This window comes from Crocuta crocuta, unplaced genomic scaffold (genome assembly GCF_008692635.1).
Source record: "Crocuta crocuta isolate KB4526 unplaced genomic scaffold, BGI_CrCroc_1.0 scaffold229, whole genome shotgun sequence".
NCBI classification, from domain to species: Eukaryota; Metazoa; Chordata; class Mammalia; order Carnivora; family Hyaenidae; genus Crocuta; species Crocuta crocuta.
In genome coordinates, this window is record NW_027536464.1 from 9,545,374 (window position 1) to 9,563,357 (window position 17,984).

Genomic DNA, 17,984 nt, shown 5'->3' on the forward strand with positions numbered 1-17,984 from the left:
ACGAACTGTGAGATCATGGCCTGAGCCAAAGTCGGATGCTCAACCGACTGAGCCACCCAGGGGTCTCAATAAAATATTTTAAAAACATGTTCTTGACTTCACATGACTTTTCTACCTCCCGTTTTATCATGTGCAGAAGACGTTATAATCACACCTACCTGGTGAGTCTGGGTGAAGAGCGATAGCAGGTCCAGGATAGTCAGGCACACCTCGGTAGCTATATTGGCCTCTGTGTCCACATGGTGCATGACGTCTATTTCATTGGGGTTGCCTATAAAATATGAAGAAGAACATGCATAGATGTCTAAGAAAATTCTTTGGATTCCATAAAGGGCCTTCTTCCCTTATATATTCACTGCCTTCTGGTGTTTTGATAAATAATTTATTAAATCAAAGTGCTTTTGTTTGTTTAATTACCTTATTGGCTGAATTAAAAACTCTAGAGACTGTCTAAAGACAGAGTCTTTAGCGGATGTTATAGACTAAATGTTTGTGTTACCCCAAGTTCCTACATTGAAACCCTAACCCCCAATGTGATGGTATTGGGAGGTAATTAGTTTGTGAGGGTGGAGCCTTCATGAATGGGTTAGTGCTCTTATAAAAAGAGGCACCAGAAATATCACCTTTCTCTCTGTCATATGAGGACACAAGAAGAAGGTGGCCATCTGCAAACCAGGAAGAGGGTTCTCACCAGACATCAGATCTGTTGGCATCTTGATCTTGTACCTCCCACCCTCCAGAATTACAAAAAATAAATGTTTGTTGTTGAAGCTACCCAGACTATTATCTTGTTGTAGCCACCCAAGCTAAGAGTGTGGGCCCTTTTCATACATCACTATAGACCAGCATGATCCATCTGCCATTATTTCTTACTTCTTTTCTATTGACTTGGGCATTGGCATAGTCATAGTTCTTTCATACTGAATCTGGGTCAAGTTTTATGCTCTCAGTTGAATAGACTAAATGTATAGTCTTAGTGGACAGTGTGCATGAATGGCCATTAAAGGCCCTAAATATATTTATAGGTGAAGGCATCTGCCTTTGGTCTCATGTCTGTAACCACTAACATGTACATGATACAAAACACTGGGCCCCATTTTCTCCTCATTCACATGCTGGAATGTGTGTATCACTGGGTTCAATATATCCCACTTAGTGTTTCTAGGGCATGGACAATTTTCTCCTCTGTCCAAACAGCAGACAGGAATAATCTGGTTGACAGACGTCCCCAAAACCCTACAATAGCAAATCCACCTAACATCAGAAGAACTTCATGAAGCACATCATCCTGAGACATTTGCCTTTTTCGTTTCTTATAAAGACACTTAATTTTTAAAATCCCTTTCTCTGCTGATCTTTTTCCTCTAAGAAGAATTCCCTGGGCTACAGCCAGCCTGAAAAGCAGTGCTCTCAGTAACACACCAACATTGCTTATGTTTCTGAAGCATTCTAACGCATTTCATGTCTTCCATGCATCTAGAGAAACGCTGATAACCATCTCATTCCTATTATTTCTTGTGTACTTACTGGACATGGTATTGTCTAACATCTGCAAGAGTTTGGGGTTAGAAAGTGCATTTTTGCCTCGGATTATAGGTAAAGTCTGTGATCGGTGCTGCTTATGTCCTTCATGAGTGGACGTGGTATGCATCCTGAAAATTATTAAGAAAATAGGTTACAGCACGAGAGATATGAAATACAAATGTTCATTCAAATATTCTAGATTGAGTCAGATATAAACAACTTTTAAACAGAGATGTTTTATTAAAATGTTAATAACAGGTGACATGATAAAAGGGACTTTTAAGACTACTTTTGGAGAAATTTTATTTAAGCCAAAAAAGCATTCAGAAGGATAATCGATACCAAAGGATAATAGAAGAATAATAGATACTGACTTTAAGTCTGAACAAGCATATTCATTATTATTAGATGAAATTATGAGATTCCATGGGAATTCCATGGTATTCCATCCTTGTAGGGGAGAGAGCTAAGGGGTACCTGGGGCAGCTACATTCCCAGGATGATGACAAGGGTCTGCAATGGCTTTTATTCAATGTCTCCTTGGCAATGACTCTCCTGGGGGAATGAACCAGTGTTATGTGAAAGGAAAGACCCTTCCCTTTCTTGACTTTCATTTCAGCTATCATTCGGCCAAGATAATGGAACAGTTTATTTTGAGGAAAGCAGGCAATAAGAGATACCCTGAAGAGTCAAGCCTATGGAAGAGGCATTGATTTTCTCTTGGTCACAGTTTTCAAGGCTTATTTGGTTTTGGCCACATCAATGCTCTGGATGGATTGGGGCGCAAAAGACCTAACTTTAGTTTTCAGTGGTTAGGGGGGAGTCCTGAAGCTACAAAAAAAATGAGTTCTGACCTGTAGGGCTTGGTCCTTTGGGGCTGTTTATTTCCAAGTTTTGGGTCTATTTTGGTCTAGAGCTTCTGGAGGAAAAATCCTGGTGTTTAGGAGGGGACGGGTAGGAGTGGCCAGGACCTATCTAGATGGTTGAGGAAGAAGCCTGAAATTGAACCCACCAAACATCAACAAAACTGCAGTGACCTCAGGTACCTTACTATTGTCTTTAAAGGTAGAAAGTCATTGTTTATAGTCCTCTATTCTGTTACCATTTGCAAAACACGCCTATTACATTTTATTTCATTTGCTTTCACACAGGGGGCACTTCAAAGAGTCCCTATGGACGAAGAGGCAAAATTTACTCCATGATTTATTGGTCATATGCCACATTCTTATTTCTAAAATTCTTTCTAAAATACAGTCATTTTTGTATTACATATTATTATGTAACTTTGGGAAGAAGCAATCAAACTGGAGAAAATTTCAGCAAAGAATTCTTATTCATGAGACTCAGGGGGAAATTTAAAGTAAGATTTCAGGGCAAGATTTTCCCACAGGGTAGGTTCATGAAGAACAGCTCCAGGTCCTTTATGCCAGTCAAGTCAGTGTAATGACTAGGAAATCTAACACAAGCTTATAGGATCATCCACGCTCCCTCACTGCTTGAGATCCTTTAAAAAACAATGTTGGGGGCGCCTGGGTGGCTGAGTGGGTTTGGCGCCTGAGTGGGTTAGGTGCCTGACCTTGTGGTTCATGGGTTTAAGCCCACATTGGGCTCTGTGCTGACACCTCGGAGCCTGGAGCCTGCTTCAGATTCTGTGTGTGGCTCTGTTGTAGCTCTGTTTGTGTGCCCATGACATCTCATTACCATCTGTGTGGTGTGGCTTGTGTTTGCACAAGTAGTGCCCCTCCCCCACTTGCATTCTGTCTCTCTCTCTCTCTAAAACAAATAAGCATTAAAAAAATAAATGGATAAAAAACAATTTTAGCTCTAAGGACACTGCTAACATATTGCAATTACTGAACGGAATGGGGAGATACAGCCTCACATTTTACTTTGTCACTAGGAGGTTAGCAAACATTAAGTGAGCCATTTATTGGAATTATGTCTTTTCGGGTTCAGTTAAATTAGGGTACTATTAACCTGCATCTAATGCATGGCATTGTGCCCTAAGTGCACATAAATAAGGCATAATCCTTGCCTCTTAGGTTTTCACAAGGTAGCAGAGCAGCTAGAGAAGAGTTTCTGCATTCGGTTTCAAGTATATGCATATACATATGTATGTGCTCACCTGTGTACACACATGTGTGAGCATCCATACGGACACACACACACACACACACACACACACACACAATATGATCACAAATATAAAGCAAATGTGACATTACCATTGTGACAAGGGAGCTGATGTTTGGCAGGAAGGGTTAGATCCTTTGAGAGTTCCATTGTTCTGGGTGGACTGCACAAATTTAAATGCAGCTGCAATTTTCCTGCAAGGGAAACTGATGTTTTAATCATAGTTCAGTATTTGCAACTTATTTATAAACAAAGATCGGCAACTGGCAATGTGACTACTGAACAATGAGATAGTTTACGTGCTATAAAAATAAAATCACACTTTCTTTTGGCAGTGGGAAATGGGGGTTTAGCGAAGGTGTCAGAGGCTTTGTGGTCTTTCATGAGAAAACAATGTCAACACGAAGTTATCACAGATTAATTTTTCTTTTTAGCTTACTGGGACTATATTCTTCCTTTCTTTCTTTTTAATTGAAGTATAGTTGACACACAATGTTACATTAGTTTCAGGTGTACAACATAGTGATTTGACAAGTCTACATAAGTTGTGGTCACCACAAGTGTGGCCACCATCTGTCTCTAAACGACAAAACCATTGACTATATTCTCTGTGCTGCACTTTTTATTCCTGTGACTTATTCACATTGGATATATTTTCTACATTACATCCATGCGAATGATGGATAAATTAGTTCACACAATACAGGAAATGTGGCTTCCTTTTAGAAATGTATGTTTTGTGCTTTTCTTCCTAGACAGCTTTTAACTAGTCCTAGATCTTTGATGAGTATATGGCAATTGTCAAACTTCTATGTCTACTGTGAGGTCAACCTTACAATCCTTATGTGCATCTTAGAGATTTCTAATATATATCTATAAGCCTAACCTGATATACATTAATCTATGTCATTTTTTAAAGGCCAGACTAACCTATTGGAATTTAAAAATTATTACCTTATTATATTACGTCTTCCTAGGTATCTGAAATTTTGAAGACAAACACTAGAAAGGAAAAAAAAAAGCCACATTCCAATTATTTATGCCCTTTTATTTATACAAACTGTTCATTTAGTAAGCACATTAAAAGAAACGATTACATTTTCTTGAAAAATGCTATTAATAGATAGTTCCACATATGGGTGCTTAGAATGAAGGATGGTATACTGAACCATTCTGAAGCTTCCAGGGAAAAAAAAGGTTAACAAATCAACTTTATAACTTACTCCAAGATGCTGAAGAAGTCAGACACCTCGGGGCTGGGTGCTCTTTGCCAGTAGGCAATCAGTGTCTCTGAAAAGAAACACCAGGTAGCATGAGGCTTTTGGACATTCAAAGGTTTTTCCTTTTTAAAAATCTCAATTTTCAAGAGCTCTCTCTTTACCCTCTGAAATTGTCTTCATAATGTGAAGAAAGCACATGAGAAGGCTTCGGGTTTCTGCTTGGTCTAACTTGTCAAATCGAAGCGTTGATCCTATCAAAGACAAGGGTCTAGGGATCTAGGAATGGAAGAACCAAGAAAGACTGAGTTAGCAGGGAGCACTGGCTCGCCAGGTGCTGGGGAACGGGGTGGGGGGAGAAGCCCCACCTTTTCGCAGTTGTCTGTCTTCTCGCTGCTCTTCTCATTGGTGCTTGGGTTAGAGTCAAGACTCGCTAAGGACGCTCTGGAGTCAGCATGGTTTACTGTAGAAATAGCTATTGATGAAAATGCTGCAAACACAAGCCACACCACACAGATGGTAATGAGATGTCATGGGCACACAAACAGAGCTACAACGATGACCCAAAAAGACGTCGATCACTGAGGTGGTGGTGGTGTTGGGGAAGGCTGACATGACAGAATCTGGAATTGTCATTGAAGACATACAACATTTTAAGAATGGTCACGATGACCATGTCAGTCTTAAGGATTTAGGAATATTTAGACCATTATAAATAGAAAGAAACTAGAGCTTGCTTCTTTGGTTTCTCAAACAACTTTTGAAAGTTTCTCTTTGAAAAATGCTTGAATGCAAGTTCATAAGGATGCTTATGGGGGTGGGGGAAGCTTTCAAGTGTTGACAGCTTATAAGCAATTAAGATGACTTCCAAAATAGTTCTTAAAAAGAAATTCCAAAGTTGAAGGGGCTTGTATGCAATGAAAACCTAGAAGATTGTTTCCAGAATGAAGCAATTTAATAACATCAGAGTAGATTGCTCTTTGAGGTGAGTGAAACTGAATGCTAAGTAGAAAAAGAAACCTCTGGATGGGCTCCCAAGAAATATGTGAAGAGACCCTTTAGCTCTATAAATAGAGTGTACTTTGACATACAGCAATGATGCACATTAGATGATGGAGTGGGTAAGAAACACAATGATATGTAATGTAAACATGAAGGAGACTTAAACACAGGTGTTTTGGCAAGGTCGTAAGTACCTGCTATGGAATTTAAAACATCTTNCAAGGGGCTATTATATTTTAAAAGCTTGTATGCAATGAAAACCTAGAAGATTGTTTCCAGAATGAAGCAATTTAATAACATCAGAGTAGATTGCTCTTTGAGGTGAGTGAAACTGAATGCTAAGTAGAAAAGGAAACCTCTGGATGGGCTCCCAAGAAATATGTGAAGAGACCCTTTAGCTCTATAAATAGAGTGTACTTTGACATACAGCAATGATGCACATTAGATGATGGAGTGGGTAAGAAACACAATGATATGTAATGTAAACATGAAGGAGACTTAAACACAGGTGTTTTGGCAAGGTTGTAAGTACCTGCTATGGAATTTAAAACATCTTTAGAAAACGACGTATCCACAGAATTGGCATGTTTCATAGCTGACTGGCTGTGAAATCCTCCATTCGAGCTGAGGTCATCTCTAGATCCCTGTATTTGAAGGACAGAAGAGATTAGTGGGAATCACCATACAATGTTTTCAACATTGTAAACCCACATATACCTTCTTTGTTACACTTTCAGTTTGATTATATTTGATCTGATCTTTCATATTCCAGCAAAGATCTTCTGCTAAAGCAAGCAGTGAAAATGAATACAGTCACAACCATACTCTTAGTCACATTTTACCTTATGTGATTTTTCTTTATAACGTAGTGGAAACTATCTTTTAGATATAAGCTAAATGGTTGGAATGGCTACTGATTTTTTTTAATGGGTTATACTATAGATTATATATCATTATTATCATGAGTTATCTTATGTATATTACTATGACCAGAAACTAATTCCAAATACTTTTTATGTACCATTCTCTATGCCTAGTGTTTTGTACTAGACAATTTAATCTTCCTTAGAATCCTATAATGGAAGAATTCTATCTGATTCTATAATTAAGAAAGTGGAGTTTTAAAGAGGTGGGAGAGGGCGCCTGGGTGGCTCAGTCAGTTGAACGTCTGACTTCAGTTCAGGTCATGATCTCACAGTTTGTGAGTTACAGCCCCACATCAGGCTATCAGCATAGAGCCTGCTTCGGATCCTCTGTCCTCCCCTCCCCCCGCCCCCACTCTTTCTCTTAAAAATAAATAAACATTAAAAAAATAAAGATGCTGGATGACTTATCTAAGGTTACATTGCTAGTAACTGCTGTGGCTATTATTTGCACAGGGTCTTCCTCTAAAGAGCATTCCAAAGGCACTGCTCCTAACTTCGAGATGGCTATATCTTGCATTCAGCAGTGGATTCATTCATCTGGGATGTGAAAACAGGCCTCCGGTCTCAAGTGGCTTTTTGTGCAGCCACGATGATGGCTCAGTGGAGGAGGGAGGACAAACAGGCCACTCCTGGGGTGTGACTAAGGCACTCTGCTAACACCAGGTGGTCATAAAGCCCATGCGGAAAGGTGGCAGGGGGAGGTGGTGTACACTGAGGATGGGGCCATGCATGCAACAGAGGAACCTGGTACTAACTGGACAGAACTGGGAGGTGACACAGAGAAGGGAGGGCAATGAAAACACAATGTTGACCAGATGGACGAGGTGGAAGGCGTTGGGGACCAATCTGGAACAAATGAGACTAATGTGAATGTCTCCAAATAGCTAGCGAGAGGTGCTCTGTTTGCTCCCGGTTGGGGGAAAATGACTCTCTGGGGCAAAAATATAGAACAGGCAAACACTTTATTAAAATGCACATTTGAAATATTCTATAAACTTACCTGATTTGATGTGTTGACAGTAAAAGGATACAGGTCTTTCAGGTAAATCCTTGGCATATTGTCCAGAAGCATGCCATAGAGGGGCATGTATAAACTCGCTATCTGGGCCTGTTTGTCCTAGGTGGAAAGGTAGCCAAGAGAAATGATTCACCTAAAAATCAATACACTTGTAGGTCTGATATGCATTTAATGCAGTGAGCCATTAAATGGTGTTTAGGGAAGAGAGAAAAGAAAATCACTCACGGGTTCTCTGTATCGATCATCAAATGAATGCTTAGCCATGAGATTTTTTAGGACAGCTAACGCTAAGTGCCTGATGTCTTGGTCTTCTTGCAGGGCAAAGCCAACTTCTCGAAGCAGAATTCCAATTAAGAAGTGTTTGCGGCAAAATTCGTTCGTGACCGAATATTCAGGCATATCTTTGTGAGGAGAGTAAAGAGGGCATATTATTGAAAATCAAATGATCACTCTATAATCGAGAAAGATTTATCCAGCCACTATCAACCTCTCTCACTACCAGGGAGGGATTCAGTAATGCAGTCTTGCTACAGAGATGAGAAACGAGGGAGAGGGACATTCAGGAAGCAGTGTGTGTAGCCTGCTACCAATAATACTGATGGTCAAGAGTTAAATTCCAGAAGAGTAGATGTCTACAGTGTTACAGGAGCTGAGAGGAGGGAGAAAAACTTGTTTTCTGTGTGGAGGAATCAGGAGATTTTACTGCAAGGAAGATGTTGATGTGGGCCTTTGAAGCTGCTGAGGGTGGGAGGTGCAGAGGGTCAGGAGTCAATGGAGGTGGTGGGGGGTGTGGGTGGAAGATAAGAGGTTGGGAGGACAAAGGTTCCATGGCACCGATTTCTGAAAACCCACAGTGCTGGGGGGTACCAGTCAGCACAGCAGCCAAGGATGGGGTGGGGATTGAGACTTGACGGGCACATGGGGCTGGATGATGCGGAGGCTAAAGCACCAATTCTATAGCTGGTACCTAGGATCCTTGACCCTTTGGCACTGAATTTTGTAGAAAGTGGTAAGTCCCCAATGGCGCTGAGATCAGTGGCTTGATCAGACCTGTGCTTATTCATCTGTTCACAGGGTGACAGGCTATAAATGAGTTATTCTGTGGGGAAATGTGGGGGACAGGCTATAACACAAAAGTCTCAGCCACAAGGCAGGGAGAGAAGAAGTGAAATGTGTCTGGGATGGGGTAGAAGGACCCAAGGTGTAGAAGAAAAATTACCAGGACAAGTTGGCTGAAGGATGTGAAAGAACAAGGAGAGAAACACCAAAGTGCAAAATTTTGATCCTGAATTAGGGAGAAATTGGAATGTTAAAATTTCCAGTAAGAATTGACCACTGGGTTTCCTAAATGTAACTATTAACAACAGGACCAGCACCCACTTCCGGAACATGTACCGAGTGCCAACACTAGGCTAAGCACTGTATATAGCTGTTATGTCAGTGATTCCTTGGGGTTACCTATGAGATGTAATGAACTCTTGGAACATTCCATCTCATAAATGAGTAAGAGAAGATTAAACATAAGGAGTTTTGCGGTCCAGGAAGATGCCACTGGATGTGGAGGAGTGGGGAATGTGAGGTTCAGGAGATGGAGGCCCAAGGCTGTAGTTAGGTCAAAAACATTTCTCCACAGAACAGTGAGTACTCGTGAGGGCCCAGAAGTGGAACAAAACTTTGTAGTTGCCAACCTAAGGCTAGAGAAAAGTTTTGCCTGAACTGTTTTAAGTTATGAACCTAATTCAAGTAAACATAATAATCAGTCTCAATCTTGAGAAACTAGCTGTAAAACTAGGCCATGGTGTATGGACAGAAATCTCGAAAGCTAGTTACACTGAACAAACATGTTATGACATATATGAGGCAATTGTATTTAGGATGTACCTTAAAAAAATTTCAGATGATTTGGGAAATTCAAAGAAAAGGTCAAATTCTGGAGAATAAAATAGGAAAGAATTCAAGTTGGGGAAGCGTTTAATTATCTGTTACAAGGGAACAGTTCATTCAGCTTGTTGACTATTCTGACTGTGTGAAATGAAACCTATGGCTATTTTTGGCATCTGGACACTGGAGATTTGTAGTATTTATACTAATCAATATTATCAGATTATGATGTACTTATTGATGCTTAGATAATATAAAATAAAATCTAATTATTTACCTGATGCATGTAACTCTTGAATTGATTCTGAAGGTGTCAAGGGATCTGAATTTAATATAAATAAACAAAAAAAGTTAAGATATACACATACATACACTCTATTTCATTAACTGTGGGTAAGTTACACTGAAACATTATATTATCCTACAACATAAGTGAGTTTCCTCAATAAAGCTTTATTTTTGAAGACAAATACCATAGGTTGGTTGTTTCCTTAAAAAAGAATGCCATGGGGAAGGGAAGTAAAAAGAATATAAAAACAGGGAGGAGAACAAAACATAAGAAATTCTTAAATATGGAGAAGAAGCAGAGGGTTAGCGGAGGGGTTGTGGGAGAGGGGATGGGCTAAATGGGTAAGAGATATTAAGGAATCTACTTCTGAAATCATTATATGCTAACTAACTTGGATGCAAATTAAAAAAAAAGAATACTTAATGACAGGGGCCCCTGGCTGGCTCAGTCACTAGAATGTGCAACTCTTGATCTTGGGGTTTTAAGCTTGAGCTGCACGTTGGGTGTAGAGATTACTAAAAAAATAATAAAATCTTTAAAAAAAAAGAAAAAAAGAATGCCACAAACAGAGGTATTTTAATTCACAGCCTGTTACTCAAGCATTTATTTTTCTATCAGAAATGCGCATGCTGTGAAACACGTATTTTTGTGTTCACCATTGAGAAAATCACATCTACAGAGAGACTCTCCGGTCTTTTCCTGAGTTACAGACCAATAGTAAAGCAAGTGGAATCAAAATGATACAACAGGTGTGCTTTCCTTGAGTATCTTCACCAGCCTGTCTAACCCAACAATAAGTTGGCGCTAGTTTAGAAAAAAATAAAAAGGAATACAAAACAAAAGACTAAAAATGTTATCGTCCAAAATGACATTTCTACCTCTTTTTCTACGAAGACATTTAGATTAAATATACTTCATAAATTAGAAAAGAATGGAATAATGTGATAGCTTTTATTTAAGATTAAAACAAAACTTTTAAAGGCTTGATCATGTATTTTATTTTCCCTCCAAAATATTAGTTTTGTGTGATACATACAGTCGAAGCTACAATACATGTAAGGAGGCTCTTTATCATCTTCTATTCTGCTTTCCGTGAATATCAAAACTGTTCTTTGTGGAAAATTTACTCACTGCTCAGAAGTAAGGTCCTCTTTCTTTCTTCCCTCCCTCCCTCTTTTCCTGCTTCCTTTCTTTCTTGAGGTACAAGTGATTATGTTGATTTCAGGTGTACAACATAATGATTCAATATTTATGCAGTGTGACAGTGAAGCAGAGCATGTTAGGTTCTGAAATCATTTTAGTGTTTTCTTTGCATCTTTATACTTGATTATCTTCTGATGGCTAGATGCGTGATGATCATCTTGGTATCTATGTATGTTGGTATATATATATAATACATTAATAAAAGTGATAAATGAAAATACTTTCTGTGGACCACTTATGCTATAATAAGTATAGAAATGTGGAGCCCCATTCTTTTCTGCATAACCATCTCTGCCTCTTTCTAATCCAGAGGTATCAAATATTTACAGGGTTGCCCTCCTGTGCACTTTCCTTCCTTCTTTTCAAAGCAACAGGTTTTGTGTGTGTGTGTGTTGTGTTGTGTGTGTGTGTATGTGTATGTGTTTTGGTATAAGATTTAACCAAATTGTGTGTGTGTGTGTATGTGTGTGTGTTTTGGTATAAAACTCATTTTGAGGAATTGCATTTTAACATACTTATACACACTAACTGATAGCTTTAAGTGAATTTGTACTCACTAAGTATAACTTCTCTTCCCCTTAATTTTAAGCCTTTCAAGATCAAAGGACAGTTATCTTTTGGAGCCAGTATAGGAAAAGTATTGTTGTCGGTTAAAATTCTTTGATTTATATTCACCAAGTTTATAATTTCGTTGGCTTTCTCTTTTAATGAAAAAGGAAACAGACAAAAATTGAGAAATATAGTGCTGTATTCATTACCACATGACACCAACTTCTGCATCTTCACCTGATTACATGGTCTAAATGCCCATGTAACAGCTTCAGAGAAAACCAAGACCCAGGAAACAGGGAAACAACAACACATAAACAAAGGTAACACAAACGAATGTATACGAGTGTTCACTTTGGAGGAACTGATGAAATTTCTGGGAATTATTACCTGGAATGTTTGCTGATCTTATGGGGAGACACAAAGGAATGAAGTGTTCATGTTGACATACTTCTTGAAGAAAATCAAATTTATACTGGCATAAGGTCTGAAAAAAAAGGCAAACTGGATGATTATTATTTATACACCATGAGGGTTGGGGCACCTGGGTGGCTCATTGGTTAAGCATCTGACTTTGGCTCAGGTCATGATCTCACAGTTTGTGGGTTCGAGCCCCACATCAGGCTCTGTGCTGATAGCTAGCTCAGAGCCTGAAGCCTGCTTTGGATTCTGTGTCTCCCTCTCTCTCTGACCCTCCCCTGCTCATGCTGTCTCTATCTCTCTCTCTCTCAACAACAACAACAAAAAAACCATTATATACTAAGAGGATTAATCAAAAATGTGCCTTTGAATCTTATGTCTAGAAAGAAGATGTAGTTAATTTTGTGTGACCACCAGGTATTTGCTAAGTTGACAGGTTTTTGTCCCTCTGAAGTGGTAAATGTAGTAGGACTCCCTTTATTTGAATTAAAAAAATGTTTATGTTTAATGTCTCATGGGGAAGGGGCAGAGAAAGAGGGATACACAGAATCCAAAGCAGGTTCCAGGCTCTGAGCTGTCAACACAGAGCCCCACGTAGGGCTTGAACCCATGAAACATCAGATCATGACCTGAGCCAAAGTCAGATGCTTAACTGACTAAGCCACCCAGGTGCCCCTGGACTCCCTATATTTGGAGATCTGTCAAGGCCTCCTTAGGAAATGATCCCATTTGTAACCTATACTGAGCTTCTGTGAGATCCAATCCTATGCAGTGATATTTTCCACTTTCTTTTAGCTTCTGTTAGAATGTGTCTATTCTGAAAGGAATTGTACAGCACCACATGCACAGAGCTCTAAAACCACACTCAGCTCATAGGACAGCTCCCTGCGATCACCTCTTGGGAACCAGTGCTAAGGATGAAAATGGGGCACGTGATACAAGACTAGACCAACTCTCTCCGTAGGCCCTTTGTTCTCAGACTGAGTTATTTAAATCCACCTCTTTCTTGCCTTGCAAACAAGCCTGTCTTCTCAATGATATTTTGATGAGGACAGTAATAAATGGATTCAGACATGGTCTAAGACAGCTTTATACATGTGTTGGAAACAATCACATAAGAAGGAAACAATTAGCACATTCATAAATATTCTATTTTCACTGTCATGCAGTCTAAGTAATCAATTTTTAAGACTCAGTTGGGTTGTGTTCACTAATATCAGCTAACAAAATAAAATATATTCCGTTTGCTCAGATTACTTTAGAATTATATTTTGAGGCAACTTTGTTTAATAATTTAAAATACAGGCATTTCAAATAAGAATAGTGCTGGGCTTAATCCTTTGTGCATCATAGTGAACAGGAGCATAATTAAATTGTATGTTAATTATTTTTCAATAAGTATGTTCTGTTTTGTTTCTAAAAAAAGATATAATTTAGGTCTACTGGAATCATACCTAAAAGGATATTCTGCAAATTTCACACATAATTGGGGCACTAACAAAGAGTATTCTTTCAAAAATATTTACAGAGGAAACTGGATTCTCAAAACCCAAATGGCATAGAATCATGTAACTCCCCTAGTTAAAAGTAAATCTCTACTGCCAAAAAAATAACATTCAGATTCCTAAGTGTGGCATGAAAGGATATGAGAAGACCATTATTTATTTTTGGCCTCTCTAGATTTGTTATTCTTTCCCAGTACCTAGATAATTACCCCGTGAAGACTTTCCTTCTTCCTAATGGGCAAAGGTTACTGGGGAGCCATTAATTCAGGTGCCCTGTCTTCCTTCCTTAAGAGGCAGGCATGTGACCCAAAGCAGGCCAGTCACACACTTCCTCTCTGGGATGTAAATCTTAAGCCGAGTGTTAAGAGAAAGAAAATGGTCCCAATATATTTTTTAAGCAGTTGCAGAGCTTGGCCCCATGGTTCATCCTTTGCAATGACTCTTGAGCCCTAGTTCCTGCTCTTTCTCAAGTCTGGCTCTCCATCTCTTTCTTTCACTGATGTCGTTTGCTCCCAGTATCCTTCTAATACTTCCCCTTTGCTCCAATTGGCACAAGTTTCTGTTGCTTGCGATCCAGAGAACGTTAACTGGTACAGCCTTCATGATCTTACCCATTTCCAGTCTTATTTCCCTTCAGCATAGGTCCTACTATAGCTCAATGGTTCTCAAACTTGAGCGTAACCAAGAATTACCTGAAAGCCTTATTGAAATAGAAGTCTCTGGTCTCCACCTGCCGCAGTCAGCTCTTAGCTCACTGGTATGGGAACCACACTTTGAGAATCACTACTCTCTAGACAGTACTATTACTGGCCTCTCTCTCTACATATCCTCCCTATTTAGGAAGGGGGGGGTCGACTGTCCTATTTTGCCCCAGACTGAGCGATTTCAGAAAAGTGAGACTTTCAGTGCTAAAACCAAAACAGTCAAGCAAACTGGGTTATACAAATTGTGGCTGAAAAGAACCCCTCCTTCACCACCCACAGGAAATAGAAGAAAAACATAACACATTCATTTTCACACTCTACACTCCACAACCTCCCCATTAAGAAAGGACTAACTCAGATGAACCATTTTAAAAGGCTGCCTCTCACTGGGATAGGCATTATTTTTTGATGTGGAGAACGGAGAGGCTAAAGTTTTAGGCAGACAAACATGGAGACTAGTTTATTTATTTATAATGCAATGGTTTGGACAGCAATCCCTCCTGCACTTGGCTCTTACCTTGAGATCACCAGAGGAGAACATACTGATGTAATTGTTAACCATCTTAAACACAAAGCCCCGGTCCATAAATGTAAAACAGCGCTGAAAAGCATAAAATTGTAAATTCAGATATTTTTACTTGAAAGGTCATTAAAGATTTTAGGAAAGGTGAATAAATATATTGAAGCAACATGATATTTCACTAAATTGTTGTGTAATAAATGTTTAAAAAAACCTCGACAATATATTTGAGCGTTCATCCACATATGGCAACTAATTAAAATACTAGATAGAGTGCACACACCAGGAAGATATGAGCCCTTATTTGTCAATTTTATAAAACAGCACGTAGAGTTTTGCAGTGATGTATTATAGCCCTTTGCTTTCCTGTCTATACAGAAGGTTTTAGCTTTTACTTGTCTATTCTTTAATCATTTAGTTACATTTTGTTCCTGGTTTTTTTTTGTTTTTTTTTGTTTTTGTAATTTGACCCTGTGGCTTATAGAGTGAAAGAATATCCTTTGTGGTACAACACCGGGTACAGAATAGGGATGTCAGAGATAGAGCGGGAAAGCCTTTATAAATTTCTGGTTTCCTTCGACAGAGTAGCTTTTCTTTCCAGGCAAGGCAGCTCGAATTTGAAGAGTGAAGGTAAGAGACCCTGAGGTTGCCATCACTTCCTCTGTTGTCAAACTCTCTTAATTGTAATAAGAAGGGTCTTAAACAGCAGGTAGGTTTGGAAGAGACACGTGGATATTCCAAGTGGGCACAACACGCTCTCTCCGAAAGACCAATGGCCATGTAGCCAGGAACCAAGCAACAGTGGCCAAATAACCATTCAGTAGTGTGAAGTGGGAGGTACAGATCGTGTTTACTGATACCGTATCTTGGACAGGCACCACTGCAGATTAGCACAGGGAGCTCATCGCTGGGCATGTGAGTTTGAGTCCATCCATCCAAATGTAGGTGAGAGTGCATACTACATGGGGGAATCTTTCAGCTGCAGCATCACTCAGTAGGGAGGGCTTCATTCTTGTCTAAAGAGTCCAGGGAGAGGGTCCATTGCAATGGTTCTGCCATTTCTTGGATCTCTTCCCAATTTTACAAACAAATCTCTTTTCTCAGAGAAGACTGGACATAAAATCTTGTTATAGGTAGTATACCAAGTGGGAAGTCTCCCACGGAAATCCATCTGGGCATAAGCAAGAGCTATTTTCTCTAGACATGTTCTACCAATTGCTAGGTCATTGATATTTTTGGTTTGTTTCCCTTTCTCTTTCTTTTTTCTTTTCTTTCTTTCTTTTTTTTTTTGGAGTGATTTTTAGGTACCTACTCATTCATTACTATGTCAGTATACTGCCTCATTTATCTTTTCATTTTTAATCTGAATTTAAGGTCTTTCAATTATTCTCCATTCACTAAAATGTAAATGGCTCCCGTGTTCTCCCATCTGCTGGTAGGGCAGTGAGGAGAGGCAGACACCAGAGCATAGTCATAGGCTCATAAGACATAAAGCAGCAGGGGAGGAGGCAAGGTGTTCTGCACCAATCAGGGTCCCCACAGCTGTGTCAAACCCCGAGAAATGTGGAGTTTTCTCCCGTGAAGACCTCTTGCTGTCTTCTTTCTGTTGGAAAGGAGTTTGGGTCCCATCTTACAGAGAAAGGAGGACTGTCTAGTGTGACTGCGGGCTTGAGAAACACGTCAATAAAAAAGCAGGTGAAAAAGAACCCTGGGGATGTCAGTGGTGAGGACACCAGGGCTCTTTGACTCGATGGAGGAGAGGTTAGTGAGTCCTGTCACTGAATGTGGCAAATGACACTTCCCAGGGGCTACTGTGGTTATTCTGAAGAGCAGACCTGATAGTTTTTGAAGGAGGTCAAACTCCAGCACCAGTGAATGGGGAAGACGGAGAGAAGGCTGCCTGACCTGGGGATTGAGGAAAACGCATTTGGGGATTTCCTGAGATTGAAGAAAGACCTTCTATGTGGTAAGATTGTCATTCTTTCCAAGGGGCAGTGAGAGAAAAAAGCGGGTCATTCCTAGGATACAGGATCATCAGAATCAGCCTTCTGCCTGCAGAGAGCCCTTCCAAAGGTCAAGCTTTATCAGGTGTCTCTCCTAGCATGGGTCTCCTGTGTCTGGTCCACCCCAGTGTCTGCTTAGCCGGAGGTACAGAGGTTCTTCTGCCCATTGCTGAGGTCTGGAGGGGCCTCTCTCTTTGCTTTTGTTTTAAAATAATGTATATTAACTTCTTATAGCAACAGAAAATAATTTGCAGTGGGCTTTGGCAAGCTGTAGCCCATGGGTCAATACTGGCTTACTGTCTATTTTTGTAAATAAAGTTTTATTGGAACATAGCCCCACTCAATCACTTACATATTGGCTATGGTGAATGGTTTATGGCTGTATTTACTATGCTCCAATAACAAAGTTGAGTAGCTGCGTCAGAGACGGTACGCCCTGTTAAAAATGTTTAGTATTTGGCCTTTAAAAAAAAAAGTCTCCCATCCAAGTACTAACCAGGCCCGACCCTGCTTAGCTTCCGAGATCAGACGAGATCTGGTGCGTTCAGGGTGGTATGGCAAGGGCACTTGTGGGGATGAGCACTGGGTGTTATGCAGAAACCAACTTGACAATAAACTATTTGTAAGGAAAAAAAAAAAGTCTTCAGGTCTTGATCTGGAGGATAATTTATAACCTACTGACATTTTCTCGGTTTAGTTTAGTAAACTAAAAGCCAAATATTCTCGGGGTGCCTGGGTGGCTCAGTCGGTTAAGTGTCTGACTTCAGCTCAGGTCATGATCTCATGGGTTCAAAACTCGGGCTCTGTGCTGACAGCTAGCTCAGAGCCTGGAGGCTGTCTTCAGATTCTGTGTCTCCCTCTCTCTATGTCCCTCCCCTGCTCATTCTGTCTCTATCTCTCAAAAATAAGTAAAACATCAAAAAAATTAAAAAAAGCCAAATATTCTCAATTATGTGGAAACATAGATTTTAATAAAAACAATATTTTATTTCACCAATTGTGAGGACAATGATAATTTTAGTCTATAATTTGTTCAGCGAAGAGTATGGAATTCCAAATTGCAAAACAAACCAGATGAGTGTCCTTGATA

General features: G+C 39.7%; 1 protein-coding gene across 3 annotated transcripts in view; it reads right to left on the minus strand.

The window, feature by feature from the left end:
- DOCK10 (dedicator of cytokinesis 10) overlaps positions 1-17,984 on the minus strand; it is a 214,777-nt gene that overhangs the window by 33,431 nt on the left and 163,362 nt on the right. For all 3 annotated transcript variants that reach the window (XM_077748708.1, XM_077748710.1, XM_077748709.1), the window contains exons 29-41: positions 14,889-14,972; positions 12,133-12,229; positions 9,979-10,023; positions 8,046-8,221; positions 7,803-7,919; positions 6,409-6,520; positions 5,243-5,364; positions 5,039-5,153; positions 4,881-4,947; positions 4,612-4,659; positions 3,750-3,851; positions 1,528-1,652; positions 159-271 (exon numbers count right to left, since the gene is read on the minus strand). In XM_077748708.1, the coding sequence (XP_077604834.1) occupies positions 159-271; positions 1,528-1,652; positions 3,750-3,851; positions 4,612-4,659; positions 4,881-4,947; positions 5,039-5,153; positions 5,243-5,364; positions 6,409-6,520; positions 7,803-7,919; positions 8,046-8,221; positions 9,979-10,023; positions 12,133-12,229; positions 14,889-14,972 (1,323 nt within the window). The remainder of the gene's footprint in view (positions 1-158; positions 272-1,527; positions 1,653-3,749; positions 3,852-4,611; positions 4,660-4,880; positions 4,948-5,038; positions 5,154-5,242; positions 5,365-6,408; positions 6,521-7,802; positions 7,920-8,045; positions 8,222-9,978; positions 10,024-12,132; positions 12,230-14,888; positions 14,973-17,984) is intronic.